The sequence below is a fragment of the Artemia sp. Qi Xiang Cuo genome, chromosome 1, assembly GCF_049724085.1.
Source record: "Artemia sp. Qi Xiang Cuo chromosome 1, ASM4972408v1, whole genome shotgun sequence".
NCBI classification, from domain to species: Eukaryota; Metazoa; Arthropoda; class Branchiopoda; order Anostraca; family Artemiidae; genus Artemia; species Artemia sp. Qi Xiang Cuo.
Window position 1 is genome coordinate 54,406,592 of NC_142794.1, and position 26,251 is coordinate 54,432,842.

Here is a 26,251-nt window from a genome sequence, read left to right on the forward strand (position 1 = left end):
ATGGTGTCACGTTTGAGGATTATGTGCCAATTCCAGAATAGAGTTAGGCAACTGGTTACTTCTTCTTGAGAAAAGTGTTATTAATAGAAATTGCTCAAATAAACATAAATTCTCTTGGACGCATAGATAAACCACCACTTCAGGCTGTGCCACATGGAATTAAGACTTGATATTTTCTAAATATTATAATAGAATGATTAAAGAAATCATATCTCAGCCTGGATGGCAGAGTACTCATTCAAAAAGCATTCTATAGGTATGGGAATCGATAATCCTCCTCTCTATTTTTTCCAAAAGGAAGAATGCGAAACTCAAATATTTAGCGTTGGTAGATATTAAATTATCTTGTTTCAATCATTTGGAATATCCTATATGGGTTATTGTGCAGTAAAAAAAAAAAAAAAAAAAAAAAAAAAAAAAAAAAAAAAAAATGTAGACTAAAATTGAAACTTGAAACCCCACAAAATTATGGACTGTAAAATTATTTTTTATTCGTTTCTACTTAAACCAAACGTTTTACTAATTAACGCAAAAAAGGTGCGATTCCGCACCCAGTGTAATACACAATACAGAAGCGTAAAATTACGTTCCTAAAATCGACGTTCTTAAATTTGGAATAATCACTGTTTGTGATAAGAGTTTTTTTCGTATTGATTACAATCCCTTTTAAACTCATAGAAGCCCCCTTCCCGTAAAACAACAAACCAATAGTTTCAATCCTGCAGTGCTACCTCTCACAGAGTCTATTAAAGAAAAATACGCCTTGATTTCTACTTCTGAAGGGAAAGCGGACTTAATTTTACAAAGATGTCTCAGATATACATTTGCGGTAAGAGGTTCACCCCTGGTTTTCCCTTATGCCAAGATTGAGCCTCTAGGTGAACAAAATCCATAAATTTCTATTCTGCAAACTACTGCTACACCCATGATACTAAATACCTTGTAAGCTTATTTGGAAAAATAACAGGAACAGCACTGGTTTTAACAAACTCCAACAAACCTAGCCCTTTGCGTGAAATTGCTAGGGCTTCTCAGATTGTCAATGGTGATTCTTTCCTATAGTCTAACTACTATTAAATTTCTTCAGACTATACCGTCTAGTCATAAAAAAAGAAAAAAACCCAGAAAGACTTGTATGATAATAAGTACTATTTCAGGAATCTAGTAAACTATTCAAAAACTCGTTTATACACGGTGCAACTCTATCTGGGTGTTCTAGATGAACCCAGTGTCCCCCATCTACTTCTAGATAATTAAAACTTTTGCAATATTTAGGGTAAAGGTCTCTAAATTCACGGTAAACTTCGTCTGGTTCATAACTTGGCGCATTTTTTGACTTAATTAGCAACAACTCACATCTTATATTCCTCAGTAGTTTCTTTTGTTCTACTATAGAAAACCTTTGGATACTTGCAGTATTTTGCCGCAAGTCTCTAGTAAAATAGTAGCCTTTTCCATTTGGCGCTTTAGCTGCGCCTCTTTTCAATAAAACTCTAGCACCCTCAGATGATAAATTACCCAAGGTTCCTTCAACGTATCGTTTAACCAAAGTTTCCATAGGTACAGCTTGAGGTTCAGAATTGAGCATTTTATGCTCGGCTAATAAATTTTCTTCAATTGCTTCTCCAATGTCTTGTGTGTGCCACGCAAGGGGCACTGTTACTGGCTTTACCATATCTAAGCTGACTAGCTTTTCAACTTTCGCAGGAAATACAGAAGCGTAAACAAGACCAAAACCACCGCCCATACTGTGTCCTATCATCGAGAATTTGTCTAAATTAAAATATTGAGCTACTCGGTGGTACTGAACTACTAAATCCCAAACGTTATACAACATTCCTGGTGGATAAGGCGTCGAAAATCCATGCCCTGCAACATCAAGAGCGATGTACCGGAATTTCTTGTTGAGAAGTGGAATTAGTCGATCGAAAGTTCCAGCATTGTCTTGCCATCCATGGTAGCACAGGATGGGATTTCCCAACGGATTGCCCCATTCTTTAGCTATAACAAAAAGATATAAGTAAATAAATATGATAACTGACATGCTGTTTTTCAAATAATCATTATTAGTATATTGTTAATAATCCGAAAACCATACGAGGCAAAACGATGAAGCTATAAAAAAGAGGAAATAAAAGCAGACTAATTCTTAAAAACAGAAAATAAACACATTTTACTATATATTGAGAACACTTGACTCTTAAACTACGATTCAGAGTAGCTCCCTTTCAAATTAAGACAGTTAACATGGTGCACCAGCTTACCGATAACCTCTAAATAAAGCTTTGTCGCCTCAAACTTCGACCATTTCTCTTAGCGTGAGGCTGAGGGCAGCACATACGCAGGCAGAAGGGTAAATTTGGACCAATACACCCTCCCATATTCCGAGATTATTAAGACTCATCCTGTAATTTCTTATATTTTCCCATATCATTTACCGATTGTTTGCATTTTCCAAATTTCTTTCTAATTCTTTCAAAAGTCATGTGCCCCCATTTTATCTAAGCATTCCCCCACTAAGTACATATTTACCTGCGATAGCTAAGAGCCCTCTTTGTTCGCATAGAAAAAAAAACAACGGAAAAAAACGTTCTAAAAAACTAGCCCCAGAAAAACTTGTTCCTGGAAAGCTTGCTCATGGAAAACGCGGCCCAGGAAAACTCATTCCCAATGAGAACTGACATATGGACAACTAACTACAAGAAAACCTACTAATAGAAAATCTGACCCCATGGAAAAATAACCCTTGGAAAACTTAAATAAAAAAAGTTCTATTTGGATATATATACTCTAATTGAAGAAGATGCCTTTTTGCCAAAGCAAAATTATTTTCCTTTACCAATCAATTATTTTTCAGGTAACTTCACTATAGGCAAATTATGACTCCCTCGAATCAATTTTCCACAGATTCCCCCCCCTCTCGCTCTCAGGGGAAACTTTTTGCACATGGCCTACGGTATAAAATTGTATGCTACTTATAAGCAGCATCACCTCTATGAACTGTTATAAGATAGCAGAAATCAAAGCCTTAATGAATTTATTAGAGTTTATACTACAAGCGTGGATTTCCCCCAAACTAAATAACTAATTCCATAATACACACAAAACGAGGTCAATCCCCTTCAGCCTTTCAGAATCAACGCATTAGCTTTGACTTAGTAAAGAGCGAAATAAATTCCATGTATTAATTGTCCTGTCAATTTGATACGGGAGACGTTGTCATAGGAGGTTGCGAGGGGCCCATTCAAAAGATTTTTAAGCACATCTGCCCACAGAGGAGGAGATTAGGCAGATTCTCTCTTATTTTTCAAGAGGCAAACTCCGGTGACAATTTTTAATGGCTAATATTCAAGGACGAGGTTTAACCGGATCAATTGAGTGTGCCTTTTCTTGGGGCAAGAATGCTCGGTGCAATTTTCTGCAAATCCTGGGAACATTATTTTTGATGGCACTTTTGCAGGACGTTATTTCTAGAGGCAAGTTTTCTTTGAAGTATTATTTTTTCTCTGGGAGCAAGCATTCCAGGGGCATGTTTTCGCGGTTTTAGTTTTCGCTGGGAAAACTTTTTCCTGGACTGATTTTCCAAGAACAAGATTTCCTCAGGGAAGAGAATTTTCCCTATGCGAGTTCTCCAGAATTAAGTTTGGTGTCGCCATTACCTCACACACTGGTAGATATATTAATCAAAGCTTTTCCCGTTTGGTGATAAACAAGACGATATTACCAAACCACAAAATTCTGCAAAACTTGTTTATATAATATCAACATTAATTTTGTAAACATAAATCAACTCATTTCTATTTTGTGGCCGTGAAGGACCATAATTTGACTATCCGATATATCGATATTTTTACTTTTGATATATAGAAATCGATATTTTAGATCAGGTTTTTGCTCAGACTAACTCTTGGTTTTGCCAATTTTCAATTATAAAAGTTGTTATTTAAGAGTTTTTTGCATATTTTTTTTAAAACTTTGAATAATATAGGTTAAAAAAATAAATGAAAATTTGATTACATAAATGAATATCAAGAAAACCCAAATTTGAGAGTACTCGGATTTAGGAAAAAGAAAAATAAACTACTGGCTAGTTTTGGCAATTCAAAAAGCAACATTTCCATGTTTTCTTTGGGGTTGGGATGCATTTTTCTGTGATTGACTGACCAATCTTGGATAAAACTCTCATAAGGGATACAAGTGGCGGGTACAGACATTAATTCCGTGGCAACCTCTTGTCGGTATTTCTGACATCCCATATCACGAGACTTGGGTGGATCAGTTTTTCTTGGAAATATAGACTCTCTATTGAAAGTCTGTAGAACCGTAATAGATTCATCTGCTGGCGAAACATGTTTGGCATTGAATACTGAAACTTCGTTATGTGAACCCCACAAACTGTCTTGATTATGTTGTGGCTGGATCCCAGTGACTGTCACGGTACTTGTATCTATTAATACAGATTGAGCAGCTAGCACGGCCATGTTCATCTCTCAAGATAGAGAAGATCGTCAGGGGATACACACATTTTTTTTTCAAACGCAGTTCATGGTATGTGGCAATCGTGACGGGTGTGATCCGACCAAGATCTACAAACCTATAGGGCTTAGCCAGCAATGATATTAGTTTGAGTTTGAAAACGTAGAAAACGTAGTTTGAGTTTGAGAGCAGGCTATCCTAACTTATAAATACAGATGTGCATGCTGTGCATCAGTATGTGTGAGTCAATGGATTAAATACGTTATTCTTCTTCTTCTCGGCCATTTTCGAAAAAAAAATTGAATACTACTGCTACTACACACAAACTACTGGCTAGTTTTGGCAATTCAAAAAGCAAAATTTCCATGTTTTCTCTTGAGTTTGGATCCATTTTTCTGTGATTGACTGACCAATCTTGGATAAAACTCTCATAAGGGATACAGGTGGCGGGTACAGACATTAATTCCGTGGCAACCTCACCAGCCTGCAGCACCAAGCCGCGTGAGGCCAACATTTCTAGGCACGCTCCTCCTCCATCTCAATATGTTCAAAGCCTCTCACTTTACACCCTCCCAAGAAGTACCCATTTTCACAAATCTTTCCCTACGGAATCCTTCATCACATTCAGGGACAACTTTTTTCGACACTGGTATAAGGGCCATAAGGACAGGGACGACTTTTACCTTGGCAATCTCCAAGCCTTCATCCACAGGACGTGTCCTAGCCATCTCAACCTTTCCCTTATTATAGCCCTAGAGAGCGGGATCGAACCACATTTTCCATACAGCTTACTGTTTGAAATAGGGTCAGACTATCGGGTGCACAAAGCAATCAGTTAGCAATTTCTCTGGGAAACATCGAGAAAATCCTTCGTCTTTTGGAGTGCCCACACTTCAGAAACATACTAGACCACCGTCGTCAATGTAGCTTCTAATATTCTGATCCTGGTTTACATACTTCTATTTTGTTCTTCAATTTTTTTTTTTTAACTGTGAAGAAATACCCTGGGCTTTGGCTATTCTACTTTTAACATCTTCACTGCCCCCATCGTCTTCACTAATAATTAATTTGAAAAACGTTTCCACAAAATGAGTTTTTCAAAGAAAAGTAAAGGGCTCAACTAAACCAAAAATGAGCAGAAATAAAGTTGAATAATCTTCCAAGCATAAAACCACCACAAATCACCATTAATAAATGAATGGAAGCCAAAACAAACAGAAATTACAATAAATAAGCGAGTCAAACTCAAAACGAGCAAAAATTAACATGATTAGGGTTGACAACCCCCATACGTTATCAAGACCAGAATATAATTTGAATTTTAATGAAAACAAAATACCAAAAAAAATGTTTTTAAATTTTGGCTTTAACGAATAAAAAAAATATTAGGACTTTAAGGAATAAATATCAGTATATGTATATACAACTGACAATTCAGTCATTTGTTTTTCTTTCTGTAATAAAACCTTTTATTAAAGAGCCAAAGGATTTTAGCCCTTTTATTAAAGAGTTTTATTCAGTTATTAACTGAAAATGTAGAACCCTTTTATTAAAGAGTTTTATTCAATTATGAATCAGATATCAGCTGAGTAACATCTTTTGGCTAGTGCTGTTTACCTAAGTTGATGTGAAATAAAATGAATTGAAAAAGCAAAGTGGGCGGAGTTTTGTTATTTGAATGCGAAAAAGTTCTTATCAGACGATATCTCGAAAAATCTTGAAATCGTAACGGAGTTGCAAAATACGCTGAAATCAATCGATACAAGATTGGCTAATCTGGAGAATCGAGTGATTTCTATAGAAAATGCTCAAGCTATATTACAGTATTACAGTCTAATGTTGCTCAAGTTGAAAAAAGTTGCAATGCAGTAAATGCAGAAGTAATTTCACTAAAAACGCAAATGCATATATAGTACCCAGTGAGGCAAAACTTCACTGTGAAATGCCTTCGTCGTTGTCGGCAAGAATGATGTCGGTGGAATATTTATCTACAGATAATAACATTATTGTTTGGAATACGGTTTGTGATGATGTAGGCCATGCTAAAAGTTTATTTCAAGAAATACTTGTCAATGGTTTAGAGTTAAAAAAGGTTAAGAAAAATACAGTTGTTATGATTTACAGTTGTTAAGGATAAAAAAGAGCAAAAGTTTTTGAATGTGAATGTTAAATCAAGTAAAGCGAAAATTATGATCTTATGCAAAAAGAAAAAACAAACTTAAGAATAAGACTTAGATAATTTCTAAAACCACATTGACCTGCCATAATATAATGACGAAACGATAAAAATTTTCTTCATCTTTTTATTTTTTTTTATTTTTTTTTTATATTGACTCTCTGCGTTTACTTTTGGTTTTTTCTTCGTCTTTTTTTGGCATTTTCCTTAAATATAATTTTTTTTTGCGCGCTGAAGAAAAGCTGCGGTTGTCTTCTCGAAATATTCGCTTTATGTGTTTTTTTCAGTATTTTCGTATGGCCTTAAAAAAAGCCCATTTTTGATCATTTCTTCTTTACAGAATAAGGCTTTCGGTTCAAATAGAGGTGTGAAAAATGTTTACGTCAGTGATGATGCTCCATTCTCAGTTCGTGAAGCGAGGAAGAGACTTTACGGATGAAATCTAAGTTAAGTAGTATGACTGTCCTGGTTGGGTGTCTAATACTGTTCCTCCATTCATTCAGATAGAGAGAGAGGGTGTTATAAAAGTGGAGTATAAGTAGGCCTACAATGAACCAATACCGGAACTAGTTGACTGTCGATTCTAGTGTTTTACTTGTTTTTTTTTTTGTTTTTTTTTTAAATTAAGAGGCATTTTTCTGCTACTATCAAATGAATTTTGTTATTGTGGTAAGCGACACAAGTAGGCTACAAGTATGAACCTAATGGAGAAAAGTAATTATATTTTTCTTCGATTGCATTGTTTGTTCTTTTTTATTTTTATGTGATTTCCCCCCTTTTCTATTCTATTTTTTTGTCATTTTTATCTTTTTATTGTTAGTTTTGCTTATGGGAAATTTTATTTTTAACTTATTTTCTCTTTTTTTCAGTTTTTTCTCTTCTGTTATTGATTACGACCTGCAGCTGAAGACCACTTCTAATTGTTGTAAGTAGTTTCTGTGGTTGTTGATATGTGATATATTGTAAGTATTTTCTATTTCTTCGGGCGTCCTTACTTCTGAATGAAAGTCACAGAGCGTCAGTAAACTAAAACAAAAATAAATAGAAAGAAAAATTGTAATCTTTATAATCAGTTTTGAATTATTACTTCAGAATATCTTTAAACGACCAATAATTATGGCGTGAATTCAATTCATCCATCCTGTTTATTCTGCACAGAATCATAACTGTTATAGGATTTGTATTCTCCTGGGAGGTTATCAACAGTCTTAGCGTTAATTTTACTTACTTTCCATCGTAGTTTTGATTTGCAAGGCAATTTACAAATACTTCTTCAATTAAATTACCATTGGAAATATACGTCAGGCAGTTCGATTTCATTGAAGTCATGTTTTGGAAGATTTTCATTGACGCTCTACAAGTTTAATTCTAAACGACTGACTGAAAAAAATCATTTGAACTTTCGCCTAAGTTATATTGATTTATGCAAATTTATTTTTAATGGCAATTTCACGTGATGTCAAGAATGAACTCTTTCCCGATCTTACAGGACCGTACGTTCACTAGCGTTGAATAATGCAAAAGCGCACGAGTTAAAGTTTCGGATTCGTTTGCACAATTTACTAGCAGGCAGATGACTTCGTAAAAAAAGGGCAAACCAATTCATTGGTAAACTGTGCAGGTGGCAATACATTTCGATCATCCAAGCAGCGACCGTCCAAATACAGGGCTCCACAGTGACCACAAATAATGCTGAAGGGTCCCAATGATCTATAATTGAGACTTGAATAATTTACGGCATCTTTGTAGGTTAGAACTAGATTCTGTGCCATAGCTCGTGTCCGTCAAATATTTGAATGGTGTTGTTCCTCTAATCGCAAATTTCGATGTGCATCATTTTTGGCTGCGGTTCGTTTTGATGCTCGTTTTCACATGTCAAAAGAGCTAGTGCCTTTTTCAATAATTGAGAGTGATTTGATGGCAACTAGCGCCCATTTCACGTCAACTAATTTCCAAAACACATACAATAAACATTTTTTGATATTTAGATCTCTCAATGTAGTTGAAACTTCTAGACATCGGGTAAACTGGAATGGTAACCTCATCGAAGACCTCAGTAAAATGGTTTTAAGTTATGCCTTTGGGTCATAGAAAGTTTATTTAGAAAATTGTTGTATAAATCATTGGCAGCAAGATCGCACTGCCTAAGTAAAGAACGGGGACACTCGAGAACGAGACAAGAAACGGGGACTAAGTAAAGAGGAGGACACTCCCTCACAACCCTCAGGGCAAGGGTTTTAAGTTATATCCCTGGGAGCATATAAGAACGATGTTGGCACAATGTATTATTTATATATTATTTCCTTTGGAGCAGGGCACTTTGTATCGAAAAAGTTGTCGTTGTAACTTCGAAAAGTAGTTAATCAATTGGGAATTTAAGTGGCTTCTGCTTTTGACAATAGTCGAAAGTGATTGGACGGCAACTAATACCCCATTCACACCCACCAATTTCCAAAACGCATTCAATCAAAGTTTTGAGATAGCCATTTTGTTCAGCGTAATTGATTTCCAAATAGAAATTATGTTTTTGAGGACAGTCTGCCCTTAGGGAAAGGGTTGTAAGTTCTGCCCTGGATGCATACAAGGTTTTTTTTATAGAAGGCGTTGTCGCAGAAACTTTAAAAAAAGCTCCTTCGATTGGAAATTCAAAGGGCTAGTGCCCTTTTTAATAGTCGAAAGTGATTAGAGGGCAACTATCCCGCCTCTCACGCCCACCTTTTCCCCAAACACATCTAATCAAAACTTTGAGATAGCCATTTTATTCAAGGTATTTTTAAGTTCTGTGAATTAGGTCTTTGAGGATGACAGCCCCCCCCCCCCCACAGCCCTCAGGGCAAGGGTTGTAATTCATGCCCTGGGGGCATATAAGGTTTTTATAGAACGCGTTGTCATAGAAACTTCAAAAAGGGCTTATTCGATTGGAAATTGAAATGGCTACTGCCCTTTTTGATAGTCGAAAGTGATTAGAAAGTAACTAACACCCCTTCCAAGCCCACCATTCCCCCAAACACATCCAATAAAGATTTTAATATAGCCATTTTGTTCCACTTCAAAAAGGGCTCATTCGATTGGAAATTGAAATGGCTAGTGCCCTTTTTGATAGTCGAAAGTAATTGGAAAGTAACTAACACCCCTTCCAAGCCCATCTTTTCTCCAAACACATCCAATCAAGATTTTAGATAGTTATTTTATTCAACGTATTTAAAATTTAATCGTATTGTAAAATTTGCACTTTAATGAAAAAATACAAATGAATGTGCATTGTCAGTTTAATATACATATACTGATATTTAGTAATCAAAATGTTAATATTATTTGATTTATGGTATTCACGTGATGGTAAGACAGTAAACCTTATCGATTTTGCTACTATAAACCGAAAACTGGCATGATTAACACAAGATATTTGGTTATGTAGAGTGGTCTTTATTGATGATAAGAATAAGGATCACTATCTGACTGTGTCAAGGGTTAATCTAAAGCTAAAACTCCTGAAGGGTAACTGACTCCTCAAACATTATGATATTGGTAGACTCCAGGATAATAATTTGAGAGAAAGTTTCCAGGAACAGTTGAATACTAAACTTAAGAGTTTAAAAGTTGATAATGTGGAAGATGGTTGGAACAATTTTATAAAAATAATTTGTGAAGTTGCTGAAGGTGTATTAGAGAAGAAAGCTAGAACTGCAGCTAAGAATATTAGTGAAAAAGCTTTATGTTTAATAGAAAAGAGAAAGGACTTGTACAAGAGTTATCTGAATGATAGATCGTATGAAAACAAAAGAAATGTAAAGAAAGTAGAAAAAGCATTAAAATACGAAATAAAGAGGTGTGAAGTAGAGCCCATGGATACAATTATCAAAGATCTAGAAGATGCAGCTAGACAGCATAAAAGTAAAATGCTGTACTGGCATGTTAATAAATTGAGAGGGAATAGTCAATCCGGACTTGGCCCAGTTAAAGATAGGAATGGGGTCGCAATTAGAGACAAGGAAAAAACTAAAGCGAGATGGGCCGAACATTTTGAGAACTTGCTTAATCGAGATAGAGTTGCAGGAAAAAATATAGAGGAAAATGAAAAAGTTTGTGATACTTTGGATGTGAAGGAAGATTTGTTTTGAGAGGAGGAATTAGCAACGGTATTAAAAGGATGAAAGAATAATAAGGCTCCAGGTGCTGATAGGGCGGTAAATGAGCTTCTTAAATATGGTGGCTCTGAGGTTAGAAATAAGTTATTGAAGATTATGAATATGATTTTTGAAAAAGGGGAAGTATCTAACGATTTTAGGAAAACCTTAATTAAGCCACTTTATAAGAAAGGTGATAAAAGTGAGTGTGGTAATTATCGAGGCATTAGTCTGGTCTCTCTAGGTAGCAAATTACTTAGTAATATGATACTTTTTAAACTGAGAGATGCCGTAGACAAAGTTTTAAGAGAAGAACAGTGCGATTTTAGAAAAGGTAGAGGATGTGTCGACCAAATTTTCACTCTTAGGCTAATAATTGAGAAGTGCCTGAGTTTTCAAACACCTTTGGTCTTCAGTTTTATAGATTATGAGCAAGCGTTCGATTCTGTTGATAGAAGAGCTTTAGTAAAGGTTTTTATCCTTATATGGCATACCAGACAAATACATTAAAGTGATTAGTGCTATGTACGAGAATAACACTGCTGCGGTTAAGGTAGGAAATGAGGTTAGCAGCTGGTTTTGTATTAAGTCAGGAGTTAAGCAGGGTTGTGTTCTATCCCCCATTATATGGATTATCTTGATGGACTCTGTTTTAAGGAGCACAGGAAAGGCAATGGGAGACCACGGAATCAAATGGGGAGGAAAAAGTCTCCAGGACTTGGATTATGCTGATGATTTAAGCATCCTAGATGAAAGTGTGAGCAAAATGAATGAAGTTTTTGAGGTTTTGCGAGTTCAGGGTGCTAGAATTGGTTTGAAAATTAATGTTAGGAAGACTAAGTCACTAAGGCTAGGAATAAGTGAAGATGATAAGGTGACGTTGGGTAATGACAAGATTGATCAGGTTGGCAGCTTCACTTACCTTGGTAGTATTATTAGTAAAGATGGTGGGAGCAGTGAAGATGTTAAAAATAGAATAGCCAAGGCTCAGGGTGTTTTTTCACATTTTAAAAAAGTCTGGAAGAATAGGAAGACAAGTCTGCAAACCAAGATTAGAATATTAGAAGCTACAGTGATGACAGTGGTCAAATACGGCTCTGAAGCATGGACGATCCGAAAAGCGGATGAAGATTTTATGAAGATATTTTCCAGAGAAATTGCTTAAAGATTGGTCTGGTTACCCGGCTGACTGACCGTATTTAAAATAATGGGCTATACGAATAATGTGGTTCAATACCACTCTCTAGGGCTATAATGAAAGAAAGGTTGAGGTGGTTAGGGCACGTTGTGCGGATGAAGGATGACAGATTGCCGAAGATTGTTCTTTTCGGCCAACCGTCTAGGGCTAAACGGACAGCAGGTCGTCCTCGTCTATGGTGGGAGGGCGTCATAAAGAAAGATTTAAAGGAAATGGAGACTTCGTGGGAGGGTGTAAAAAGAGAGGCTTTGAATAGATTGGGATGGAGGAGGAGCGTGCGTAGCTGTGTTGGCCTCAGGCAGCTTGGTGCTGCGGTGAGTTGTTAGTAGTAGTAGTAGTATTAAAGTTATAAAAGTAAAAACATTTATATTTTTTCAGTAAAGTGCAAATTTTGTTCTGGCCTTGGGAAGGCGTAGGGGTTTTGCGCCCAACTTATGTTAATTTCTGCTTGTTTTGAGTTCGACTCGGTTAATTATTGTAATTTCTGTTCGTTCTTGGTTTCATTTATTTATCGATGCTGATTTGTCATAGTTTCATGCTTGGTAGATTATTTGATTTTATTTTTGCTCATTTTTTGTTTAATGGAGTTCTTTACTTTTCTTTAAAAGACTTATTTTGTGGAAAAAGTTTTTTAAATTAATACATATACGCGAGCAATAATTGTGTATATATGTATATAGGAAGCTGTCAAATTAAGAGTTTAAAATTTGAAACATGCCTAGAGGACGAACAAAAAAAAACGAAAATTCACAATTCTTGAAAATGACGCGTCCTTGAAATAACAGCAATCTGGACAATCACATTTTCAGAATTCAATGAGACAGAATTTCAGGACAATCAATGTCGACATGAAAGTCAATTTACAAAACCGAATTGAAGAAATATTTGTCCAACAGCCAGGACCCTGCAACGCGAGAAGACTGATCCTGAGAGCTAAAGTAAAAGCCATGGAAAAATTTATGAGGTAATGATTATACTTAATGATTCTTAACCCGAAGAACAATTTAAAGATATGTGACTACGAACATCACAGCGACTGGCAAACGAAAATGAAGCATAACAAAATCTGTGTTTAGAAGACCTGCGACAAAGAGGATCATAAAGAATCACAATGCAAGTGAGGCACAACAGAATCTGCGGTTAGAGGACAAGTGACAGCGAAGATCACATTCACACAGTCCTGTCACGTACCAGCACCTGGGACCAAGCGAAGCTCGGTCTCCTTGTGCTCATCTTGAGTATAAAGATACAGTTTTCGTCAAAAATTGAATATAAACGAACATCACAGCGACCGGGAATCGGAAATGAAGCATAACGAAATCTGTGGTTAGAAGACCTGCGACAAAGAGGATCACAAAGAATCACAATGCAAATGATGCACAGCCAAATCTGCGGTTGGAGGACAAGTGACAGCGAAGATCACATACACACAGTCCTGTCACGTACCAGCACCAGGGACCAAGCGAAGCTCGGTCTCCTTGGGCTCATCTTGAGCTTAAGGATACAGTGTTCATCAACAATTGAATATTATTCTAATTGTGTTCAACCTTAGCTGACGTCATTTATGGTTGTAATCTACCGTACATTGCGCATAATCTATCCCTTATCCAAAATTACGTGTTTTATATCATCTTGTATATAAAAATGCATTTTTTTAAATTTTATTTTAATATTATCTTTTGTTAATTACAAAAGGTACTAGATGTTGCAATTTCCTTCAAATGAGTCTTTAAACAGTTTTCAATGATGCTTCAGTGCCCCACTAGCGACAAGGAAAAAACTTTAAAAAGAAACAAGGAAAACAAGGATGCATCAGTGCTAGCCCCTTCAGTGTTTTTCCTTTTTATAAAGGACAGGGACGCTGGAAGTGTCCTGACTGTGTAGAGTTAATCCACTTACCAGTGTTGCTGCGAAACAAGTTAAGGCAGCAACTTCTATAGAAGTGAAACCACAGCACAAATCTATTTGTTCTACCAGAATCTTGAAAATAAAGATTTTCCCAAGACCAGCTCAACCAGTCACAAATAAACGAAGACGTTGTAATTGATCTTTCACTTGGTCTTGAATACCTTTTGTGACCAAAGTGTGTAACTCTCATTTTTGCGTCTCAGTCATATTCTCCATTTCTAGTTTGACAATTTTCTCACGTTTGTCAAAGAATTTGAATGCACAAGCTTGTTGATTTAATCAATAGGGATAACGTTTTGGCTTACATTTGACCTGTTATCCGCCATAATCAGCACTCTTCTCATGTCCTTCCAATTTACGTTATTACAGCACAGTATTCAAAACCATGTTGGCGGTCTAACGCATCAAGTAAATGCAATTAGTTTATAATGTGCCTCCATCTAATATGCTACTCATCCTCTTAAATTTACCAAGATGCGATGAAACTGATCAATAGCTCCATCTTGTCCACACGCTTTTTTACAACATACAAGCATTGTGGAGTGTATAAGATGCAATTCAAACAAACAGAGTGCATTAAATAGGAAATCACTGGTCTGAAAATGTACGCTGTTCCAAGAATTCTGGATTAAAAGTAATCGAACGGTGAAATTTTTACTTTCCGCGGCTCAACAAGTCTGTTTATTCCAAACGAAAATAGATGAAGCCATACGAATTATTATTAACTTTACTCATGCCGGATGTTACAATGTTTTTTTCCAGTTTCATTGATGACAATTTCAAACTCTTACATTTTATAGGTACAAAATTTCCACCTTGGATACCTTCTTTAAGTATCTTCTTTTCGAGCCGCGTTAACTTATGAGCTTCCTCCGAACAACGTTTGTTGTGTGTTGGTGTCTTAGGCATGATACTCCTCTTTGCAAGAATTCTTAAAAATGCGCATTAAAAGCCTTATTGCGGTTGCTTCAAGAAAAACAAAGGTTCGTAGATTCATATTTATGTTTTGCCCTTTTTGACTGTTTGCTTTTTTTACCTATGGTGATCGTATCATGGAAGTCTCAACAGTATATATTTATCCAAATTTTTCTATTTTTCTATGACAAATCCCTTTGATTATAACTAAGGGGGTAAGGCCTCCAACGGCTTTTCCACCTTGGGAGAAGTACGCCAGTACAAAGTAACAGGAACAGGCGAGTAGACAGCACCAATATAAACCCCACAAATCGGCCTTTTTGCTAGCACATGAGCATTTTTGGTTTGAGCAGAGTTAACTGTAAAACCATTGATGCTAGAACAATGAAAAAAAATATATGCAGAATAAGTATGAACTATGAGATTGGACACAGGCTATAAAATCCAAAATATGTTTTAAAAAAAATATTAAATGTTTAACATCATGATGACAAGCATGTGAATACTGAGGCCTTAATGCCAGAGCCAGTTCATGACGACTGAAGGCCTGAACAGAAGGGGGAAAATAAATTCAGCGTTTTTGAGGGCGTACTTGCGACGGTTGAAGGCATGAGCAAGCGGATATCAGAGGCTGACTGCCACATCAATTATTTTTACAGATACTAATACTACTACCAACAAGTCAATGCAGCACCAAAGGCCGGAACATGGCCCACCCACCCCTTGTCTACCCTGCTTTTATCGAAGCTTTTCTCTTCAGCCCCTCCCATGAAGTTTCAGCTTCCTATGAATCATTCCTTACGACCTCTTTCCGCCCCAGTTTGAGACAACCTGCTTTCCACCTGGTTCCTAATGAATGGGCAAAAAGCACAATCTTTGATATTCTATGATCATTCATTAGTTAAACCTGACTTAGCATCTTAGCAGTTTTTTTCATTATAGCCGTAGAAAGCAGATCCAAATCTTCCATAAGACTTATGTTTTATATGCAGTCTGTCAAACACGTGCTTTAAACTGTCCTTAAACAATTCCTTTGGAAAACATTTAACATGTCTTCCTCAGTCTTTTGATACCCCTACGATTCAGAGCCATTCTTGTCAGTTCCATGGCTTTCAACTTTCTAGTCTTAGTCTGTAAACCTATCTTACAATGCTTCTAAACTTTTCTACAGGAAAAAAAGATACCTGGTGCCTCTTTTTTTTAAAATCTTCACTGCACTTTTCCGACCTTAACTGGATCTGCCATCTTTATTTTTTTAAAACGACCAGATAAGTGAAACTATCCTCTTGATTTTCTTGGTAATTAGCATCACATCTTCGCCCTAATTTACTTCTAGTTTAAGCAACTTAGCTTGACTAACATTAACTTTCAAACGGGAAGGCGTAATAACATCTAACCGTCAGGAGCACTAAAGTCATTTCGTATACAAAATCCGTCATAACATCGACAAAAAAAACCGTCAGAACCACGAACCGTCATAACATCTAAATTTTTAAAACTTTAGTTTTTTGGGGTTTAGGGGGGAAAAGGTACCTAGGTTGGGTTAGGCTACGTATTTAATATATGCTATGATTTACCCCCACCCCCTGACGTGCAAATATATAGCCAAAATTTGTTTCTAGACTATTATATGCTTATTTACTATTATACAGACTTGTAATTCTTTTTAGATGTTATGATGGTTAGTGGTTCTGATGAATTTTCCTTTTAGATGTTATGACGATTAGTACTTGTGACAGTTAGTCGAAATGGCAGAACTCCCTTTCAAACTTAATGAACCTTCAACATATTAAGAAAGATTTCATTCATTTAACTAGCATTTTATCAATGACACTCGAATAGTCTGCATAATATAAGTCTAGGAGAGTCTTGCCCTCCTATTTGGTACCATATTTTCCCGAAGTCTTCACTTTGTTACTGAGGGCAAAGCGTACCAAATAATCTCTGAAAAGGATGACTGGACTCAATCCGGCTTAACATCGAATTCCTTACTGAATAAACTATTAACCTCACTAACTACCTTAACCACAGCAATACTATTCTCATACATAGCCTAGCACAAATATATTGTATGTACTTATCTGGTAAACTGTACAAAGGCATACCATTTGACGGATAACCACCGCAAAAAGTATGTGAGAACATCACAAACCACTGCTGGTTTCCCTACGCCCTGAAGGCTAGATGTTGTATCGCCACCAGACATTGCAAACGAGTAGACTTTCTGCTACTTCGGTTCCTAGTTTGTTCTTGATCCTTTTTATGTCATTCACCTGTCGGTCATTTTCATGCATGTCTGTCTGCATAAAGATATCACATGCGTCAAGCTTGGCATGGTACAGCTGAAGGACTAATAAGTTGGTATGATTCCCAATCAAAGTGGTTGACAAAGTTTCAGTACAATTGACTGCGGTTTATACAGCTAAGACATCGGCATCATCTTGAGCATGTAGAACTTGACATCCTGACTTCACCAGCGTCTGAGTTAGTAGGTCGGTGAAGCGTTGTTTAATTTTAGGACTTCTCAAATATTCCTCCTTATTTTTGACGATCTTCATGTTAGGAGAGAATTCAATCGTTGGAAACGAAAAACATGTGGTTCTCTTCAGCCATATGCATTTTTTCGTCGTTGGTGTATCAGTGTAAGAGTAAAAAATACCACTACCTGGCTGAAATATCTTTTGACACAGTCTACATAAGATTCTGCCACTTTAGAGTATGCGGATCCTCTAGTCCACGATATTTTGTGGACTAGCCAGCCACCGTCAATCACTGGGAGGTTGGCAATGTCACTGGACCAGCAATATCCTAAATTTTCATCAGTGCATTTGTTAAAGATGGTTTTTCGGCTGTCCTCATCCCATCGAACGAACTAAAAAACAATGGTGAAAAAGTAAAGAGCTCAAACGACAGAACCTCGTTCAAGTCAGAGCCACTGGTGCTATCCACTGCGGCTAGACGTTAGAAGATTAGACCTGGTTCGACAAGTTCTCTTGCGCTATATATCACCACAGATGACTTCTCAGCTATAATTACAGCTTTCTCCTTTCTCTTAAAAACATATTTGTCAATTTGTTTTCATTTCATTTCCTTCTAAATCTTTTCTCGCAAAGATTTGGCTTCGTCTAAGTTTACAAATGATGAAGCGTGGACATCAGTAACCACGTTCAAAAGCTGTGAATCCTCCCTGAAGGGTTCTAGGGGCTCAATGCGTAAAATTATCTTTTCTATGTCCAACAGATCTCTAGCTTTCCATGAAGATATCGCTTCTGTGTGATTTTCATAGTAAAATCTGCGAGGCCAGTCAGGTTCTGAATGCGGTCGTTAAAAAGAACCAAAGTAGGCATAGCAGATGTTCAAATTGTCTCCTGCAATTCAGTCATTCTTCTACTCTCATCAGACAACCACTCGTTTCATAATTATCATTAATGTTTGTTTGATCACAAAATCAGGAGAAAGTGTAACCCAGCAGTTATCAGTTCTCCAGATGTAAATGTATTCTTGCAACATTCTACACTGCTCTGGGTTGTCTTTCCTCAACTGAAGACTGACTGCAAGAATAGCAAAGTAGACTTCTTGTAAATATTGTGGCCGAAAGCACGGGCAGTTCTGGACTCGAATAATCGTTCTTTTACACTATGAAATATTTCATGGATAATCTCTGCTGCCCCCCAAACCTGCGCTTCGTCAATGATATCTTCTTCAAGGAGCAACTCGTACATCTGTTTTGCCTTTTCAAGGGATTCTGGTAGCATATCATTGCCATAAAAAACTCTGCTTATCAGTTCTGATGGTAAAAAGTTCACATAAAGGGCTATCTCCGACAGACCATGGCCTCAAACAGCACGAGAGACAGCTTTGCCTTGAAACGTACTTCGCCCGGTGTTAGGCACACATACTTGACTTACGATTTCCAAAAGTCTTGAGTCATCCATAAGGAAGCCAATAGTTCCTAGGAAGCTAATGTGGGTGTAAAATCCACTTAGGACAACAATATCATTTCTTAAAGCACCTGCGGCAGGCTCTGCATCAACGATACATTTTGCCTTCCATTAAGCGGTTGGTCAAAGGTAATGACTAGAGTTTTTCCAACTCGACTAGCGCGCTGGTTAGCATGCATAAGTGTAAAATAAACACAGGAGATATCGCTTGGTTTGTGGTTAATCATTGGAAAAAAACGAATATTTGACTTTCCCAGATGAGGTAGCTTTTGATGTAATGACCACATAAAGGTCGACCAGCTCATGTATAAGCTTTTGAAAATGCCAGAGGTGCACCAGAGCGTTTCAACCTTCCATTCACTGTCACGAATGCCACTAATGTTTGTCAGAAAAACAAAAGTCCTTGGTTGCGAAGAGGCGGGTTTTTGGTACTGACTTTATGCCGATTGACTTCAACTCATCTTCACTTCTTTCTTTTGTCGGTACTGAAAGCTCCGTTGCCAGCAACTCAGGTGTAGACAATTCAATAAGTCCCATTCCATGAAAAGTATTCAGGCCATCGATAGTAGCAATATCATGATTGACGTTATGTCCTATATACTGATAAAAATGTGCTTTCTCTTCGGACTCTTCCAACAGCGTTGGATACTGACTTTATGCCGATTGACTTCAACTCATCTTCACTTCTTTCTTTTGTCGGTACTGAAAGCTCCGTTGCCAGCAACTCAGGTGTAGACAATTCAATAAGTCCCATTCCATGAAAAGTATTCAGGCCATCGATAGTAGCAATATCATGATTGACGTTATGTCCTATATACTGATAAAAATGTGCTTTCTCTTCGGACTCTTCCAACAGCGTTGGATTACCTGCAACACATCTTTCAATTTTTTTTTTTTTACAGCAGAAGCCGAGATTGAGCAGTGTGTTAATTAAAAATCGGGATGAAAAATGGCGATGCAGCTGCGAAGCCAGTCCTATTTGTACAGGAGACATTAAACCCTGTGGTATACATGCCTGCATTACAGCCTTTCCAATAGACGATATTAGAATGGGCACACGAAGTTCAAACACTTCTCTACTGACGATAATTCGTTAAGGAATTCGTAGGAATCGTTTCTTGTCATAACGAATTTGATTTCACTTCTTATTATCTTTCCAACAACTTTGATGAGCTAATCCGTTTCTCTGTTTTAACTATCTGCTTTCACCTCTTGGTGAAATTCTTGTAATATCCTTTCAACCGTATCTCTAAATGTTACGGCCGTCACTTTCCTGTTTGAATCAGAAACAACTACTTGTACAACGTGCTCATCAGGGTTGCCTCAGTCAGTACGATTTTACTAGATCTAGTAAAAAAAAAAAAAATCTAGTAAATTTAGAGGATCTAGTAAATTTTCCGAAATTTAGTAAAAACTAGTAAAAAGTCATGATTAAACCCTGTGAAAATGTTCAAACATCATATCAAAGGGCCAGAAAGGTAAACAAAACTTTTTTTTTATTTTCCTTGAATTCAGGGAAAAAAATTGTCGAAAACATGACAATTTACAATTTTCGCTTGTCTGTTTTACAATTTACAATTTTGCTTGTCTGTATCAGAGACAGAAAAGCAGTCATCTATTTTCATAAACAGACAATTCACTTCCGGTGTCTAAAGGTCGACAAAATCAGCTTTCTGTGTATCAAATCTTACCAACTAAAAATGAAGCTATAATGACACTTGGATTTGTGATGATTGGGAATCTAACCACCCAAGGTGATTAGGTAAATCTCCTCAGTTTAAAAATTTTTATTAAGGAAAAAGGAGCCTTCTGAGAGAAATTAAAAGTAAGTAGAAATGTAACATTATACGTAACATTACATTAACATTATATATATATATATATATGTAATATATATATATATATATATATATATATATATATATATATATATATATATATATATATATATATATATATATATATATATATATATATATATATATATATATATATATATATATATATATATATATATATATATATATATATATATATATATATATATATATATATATATATACATATATATATATATATATATATATATATATATATATATATATATATATATATATATATATATATATATATATATATATATATATGAACTTGTAGGTTTCCAGAATTTTCAATCATACTATGAAAACGAAAGAAAAGAGGAAAAGAGAAAAAAAAAAGAAGAACAAAGATTGTGAAAATCGTATTGATTATCCTCCTATAATAAAAATCGATGGTTGATGGTGCGTGTGCGGCGTAGCCGCACGCGCAAAATTTTTTTTAGCATTTAGTAAAAACAGATGCGATCGAGTAAATTTTTCCTCTCCGATTTAGTAAATTCTTCCAGGTCGGGGTGGCAACCTTGGTGCTCATTGACTAGCAGGCAGTGTTTCCACTTCTCCCGATTTTTCAGGAGATCTACCGAATTTTTAATCAATCTCCCGACAAAAAAAGAAGATACCGAATCTCCCGAAAACTTAATTCCCGGAACATTTTACTTTTTGGTCATTCTTTTCTTCTTTTTTTTACATGTCCGTTGTCTTTTAGGGTCTTTTAGGGACTATTTCTAACGTCCCAGGTAATTGGGGTACTGCGACTTGAATTTATTGGCATAGGTATGAAAATTGTTCATAATGCAGTCCACTGTGATTGCATTAGTTTTCTGTTTTTGATCATTTAAACATCATCAATGTTTCAAATTAACTAATTTTTTTCAATTCATAAAATTACCAAAGGTATTGGCTTGCACCAAGAAAATGGGAGCCACCACTATGTGGGTCCAGCTGATTCATTAGGTTCAAAAGGATCAAGAATTACTACAAATTTAAAGAAATATGACAAAAATTAGAATTTGTCAGCAGTTGCTTTGTAGAACCGAAGAGGTTTGCTTCAAATGATCCAACACAAGAAACAGGAATGAAATTTGCTGCATTTTTAAAACAATTTATGATTTTTGCTGGTTGACAAGTTAGTCATATTCCTGAAAAATTATGCTACATGAGAATTTTACTGATAAAGAAAGACTAGGTATGCAGAAAGTGACAAATATTGTCCGCCAAAGCCTGTCAGTGTATTATAAAACATAAAATTGCGAAGAAAGGATAAAAACGAGTACAAAAGTCGAAAAGTGCGATTGACAAAGAATGGCGGGAACATTCTGATAGTGCCAATGATGATAAAACAGTGACTCTGACAGCCGTGGATTACTGGAAATCGGCTTTGAGTGCGAGGGACCACCGTGGAAACCAAACTTAGCAAAGTTTGTGCAGTTTCTGTTTTCCTTGCCATTTTCGAACGTAGCTTCAGAAAGACTGTTCAGCTTACTCAAGAAGTAAAGACAGGCAGAAGGAATCATTTGATAACAGTAACTTTGGTGTCCACAATTCAGACGAAACTTGAAATGAAACGAGATGGAGTTACAGCAGACACACTGACGGTTGACCAGCCCCTCAGAAAGAGACTAAAAGGAGTAGTAGCGTATCCCAGCACAGCTGAGTTACCAGCACGGCTAAAAAGCCATGCGATAGACACAGATTATGAACGTAATGTGGTGTATGTATCTGAAGGTTTTGAAATGTCTTATACTTTTTTTCAGTTATATCAATACTAATGAGCTACGACTTCGCGTTTTCTTTTTATCATTTGTGAATACCTCTTGGGATGGTGGTAAAAAAAAATTATCCACTTAACTCAGACTCAATGGTCAAAGACCTAGTTTCCGTAATTCGTCAGTATTTTCTGTCCCAGTCCTTAACTTAGTGGGCTGTCGTGTGGAATCTGAAAGGGCCAGAAAAAGTAAGGGTCGATGAAGAAAAATGTCTTAATTTAGCAGCTTTAGAGTCTGAATGAAATATAACTGCACTTAGTTTCAAAATTAAATAGATTTCAAGCTTCTAGCTGCTTCCTTTTGTCATGTTTGACAACGTTGATTGCCGAATTTTCTTTCCGGAATTGCAGCTGGCTCCAGTAAAACTGCACTCCAAATTTAGAATGTGGTACTTTATACTCAAGTCGCTTGAACACCTCCAAAAACTCAATACAAAATACAAAAACTGGAAATTCTACCAAATCCTGAGATCCTTCTCCCGAATCCTGAGAGCCATCTCCCGATTTTCTCCCGAAAATTGTCAAGATTTTACAGATTGTTTCAAAAGATAAGTGGAAACACTGCTAGCAGGTCCTTGGCTTGACAAGAGCTGCAGACCGAACTGTCACAGTCGGTTTCAGAGAGAATACAAACCCTCTTTGTTAAAATGATCGTCAGAAGTACAGGCTGTTGGTATAAAACTGAAGTGCTTCTTTGAGAGCAGCTTTCTTTGCACAATTGCATGGTCTTCCCTTCCATTTATTTGGTGGAGGCAAGTTCTATGGTAGATGGCTCCAGTGATTAGATCAGCTAAACAATAGCACTATGGAATGGACACTGCAAACTGGAGGGAGAGGGGATTCTTGAATGCTAGTTTGAAATTAAACTGTTTGAGACTCATATTCTAAGGGGCCATTCCTAGGTTGACAGGAAATGGTGAAAAAATGATTAAATAACTAGCACACATGGGTCAATTTTTACAACTGTTTCAGATAAGATGAGGTACTTAACTACGTAAAATCAAGTTTTTAACTCTACTTTTGGATTCGCCACTATTTGTTTCATAGGAAAGGATAAAAAAAATATGACAACTTCTTAATTTTGAGGTTTAATCCCCCCTCCCCATCCTTTTGGGGTGGAAATGGGCACAGGAGTACGGAAAACGGATACCTGAATTCAGATTTGGAGTCACCATGCTTGATTTGATAGGGAATGATTATTTAAACTCCAAAATATTTATAAACACAAAAATCGATTTCTCCCCTCATTTCCTCCTTCGAGGGGAAATTTTGGACACTTGTTGTGCAAGGGGGTTTTGGTGGATTTTGTTTTAGTAATTCAGCTGATTTTTCTAAGCATTTTGATGTAAAAAAAAATCCGTTGCAATTTCCCCAAGGTTTCACCGTTTTTCTGCATCTTTCCTCCACTATATACTTCTTGTCTGTCATTTGGTATCTACAGTAAAAGACATCTAGCGGCAAATTCCTTTCTTAGCAAGTGATGTTATCTGAACATGGATAAATTCACAGAAAATTCACAATACAGAAAAAGTAAAAAAAAAAAAATGTTAACTTACCAGCTATATATCCCCAAGGCATAGGTATCCGAATTTCTTTTGGAGCATCTGAAAATAGACGTAGCAACACATTGGTTCTTCTAGAATATTTTATCTGTGGTCTTATGACATACATTCCAGATTACAATGGAATTTTTGACTGGGGGTGTTTCTGCTTGTGGAGCCTGCTTATTCACAAATCCTCTAGAAGTAGTGAAGATCCGAATGCAATTACAGGGTGAACTTGCAAGCCAAGGTGTATATCAGATTCACTATAAAAACCCTTTTCATGCCATTTTCCAAATTGCTAAGGTAAATTCTTTTCTCATTTTCATCGAATGGCAAAATGTTCGAATACCCAGCACATAGCCTACTATTCCTGCTATCTTAGAAAGTGATTGATTTAGGATAAAACTTTCAGGAAGGAATCAAATGCCTTAAAATACACACTGGAAGGTATTGCCAAGTCATTATCTCTAGCCTACCCTTTCCTTATTTCTAGGGCTCAGAAGATAGGCTAGCATGCATGATAGGTCTATAGCCTACCTGTCTAAATTGGGATAAAAAATGTTTTACATTAGTTTAGGTTTTCAACATCTTTTTATTTGCTTTTTTTGTTTTTGCAGTTCATAGGCTTTTATTGACTTCCAAATAAAGTAAACATAGGCTACCACTTGATGTCAGAAACAAAATGAATTTCACCCCACCCTTATACATAGCAATTCAGGGTATATAGGCTATTTGCACATTAGGGGGTAGGGTAAAGTTTAAAGCCTACCTCTCATTTACATCAGAAATAAAATTTACCCTCACCTCCTCCAATGTGCCAATATGTATAATGCAAAGAATATAAAAGGTCATCAAAAGTAAGCACCCTTTGGAGATAAGAGTAGATGAAAAAGGTTCTTCAAAATGGCTTCCCATGGGATATCATAGGCCCTGGATTCATTAGCCTACTGAAATGTATGTTCACCTAACTCCAGTACTTTTCAAGATATCAAGAAGCTCCTAATATAGAATTGGTAAATTTCTGCTTTAGTTACTTTTGGCTATCTGTGAATGGGGGTGGGCTAGGAAAATGTAACTTCCAGGGATGGATTTACATGCTATGGTATGCCATGTGAAGGTACTTTGAAGTACCTACCTCCACTCCTTCCTCTCCTCTATATAATTGTTAATTACTGCACATTACTAGTTGTTTTAGCTCACATTTCATCCTATATTGCTATCATAATTATCAATCACTGCTTACCTTATACAACTTCAGCTTTTAACCTTGTTCATTAAACAATATTCCAAAATCCTATTTTCATTGTAAGCCATTTAATTTTCAACCCATGCTGACTTTGGTCATGGTATAATGAAACCAGAATTGTTGTGATGTCACAACTTTGCTTAGTAACCCCTTACCTTTAAGGGTAGCATCCAGGTGACAAACAACTCTATAGACATTTAACCTTTATTAATTAGGGAAAGAATTTGACAAGAGATAGACAAGTAAAAATAACCAAATCGTTTTTAAAGGACAAATTATGTCATGGGAAAAGGTTTTTGAAATCCCCCTTCTCCCCAAACTCAAAATTTTCCAAAATTCTACTTTAGAAGCTTTTTAAATATTTGTAAAGCGCTAAGACATAGAGTGCTACAAACATAAGATTCGACTTTAGAGGACAATTTATGTCATGGGAAGATGTTTCCCCCTTCCCCCCAAAATCAAAATTTTCCAAAATTTTACTTTAGAAGCTTTTTTAAATATTTCTAAAGCGTTAAGACATAGAGCACTACAAAAATCAGAATCAGCTTTAGAGGACAAATTATGTTATGGGAAGATGTTTTTGAAATCCCCCTTCCCCCCAAACTCAAAATTTTCCAAAATTCTACTTTAGAAGCTTTTAAATATTTCTAAAGCACTAATAGATAGAGCGCTACAAATATCAGAATTGACTTCAGAGGACAAATTATATTATGGAAAGATGTTTTTGAAATCCCTCTCCCCCCAAACTCAAAATTTCCCAAAATTCTACTTTAGAACCTTTTTAAATATTTGTAAAGTACTAAGACATAGATTGCTAACAAATATCAGAATTAACTTTAGAGGACAATTTATGTCATGGGAAGATGTTTTGGAAATCCCCCTTCCCCCCAAACTCAAAATTTTACTTTAGAAGCTTTTTAAAATATTTCTAAAGCGCTAAGACATAGAGTGCTACAAACATCTCAATCAACTTTAGAGGACAGATTATGTTACGGGTATATGTTCTTGAAATCCCCCGCCCCCCCAAAGTCAAAATTTTCTAAAATTTTACTTTAGAAGGTTTTTATATATTTCT

The 26,251-nt window shown here is 36.2% G+C and overlaps 2 protein-coding genes across 2 annotated transcripts in view; one reads left to right on the forward strand and one right to left on the reverse strand.

Moving 5' to 3' along the window:
• Nucleotides 1-443: 443 nt before the first annotated feature.
• LOC148956486 (putative serine hydrolase) lies at nucleotides 444-24,082 on the reverse strand. The gene is made up of 2 exons (XM_089108329.1): nucleotides 23,943-24,082; nucleotides 444-2,001 (listed from the first exon to the last, which is right to left on the reverse strand). Exons 1-2 carry the CDS (start codon nucleotides 24,055-24,057, stop codon nucleotides 1,154-1,156), a joined length of 963 nt encoding a protein of 320 aa, XP_088964455.1. The 5' UTR covers nucleotides 24,058-24,082; the 3' UTR covers nucleotides 444-1,153.
• The window catches only part of LOC148956487 (solute carrier family 25 member 35-like), a 34,825-nt gene continuing 32,518 nt past the window's right edge, over nucleotides 23,945-26,251 (forward strand). The window contains exon 1 of the mRNA XM_089108340.1: nucleotides 23,945-24,233. Coding sequence (XP_088964466.1) covers nucleotides 24,069-24,233 — 165 coding nt within the window. The 5' untranslated portion in view covers nucleotides 23,945-24,068. The remainder of the gene's footprint in view (nucleotides 24,234-26,251) is intronic.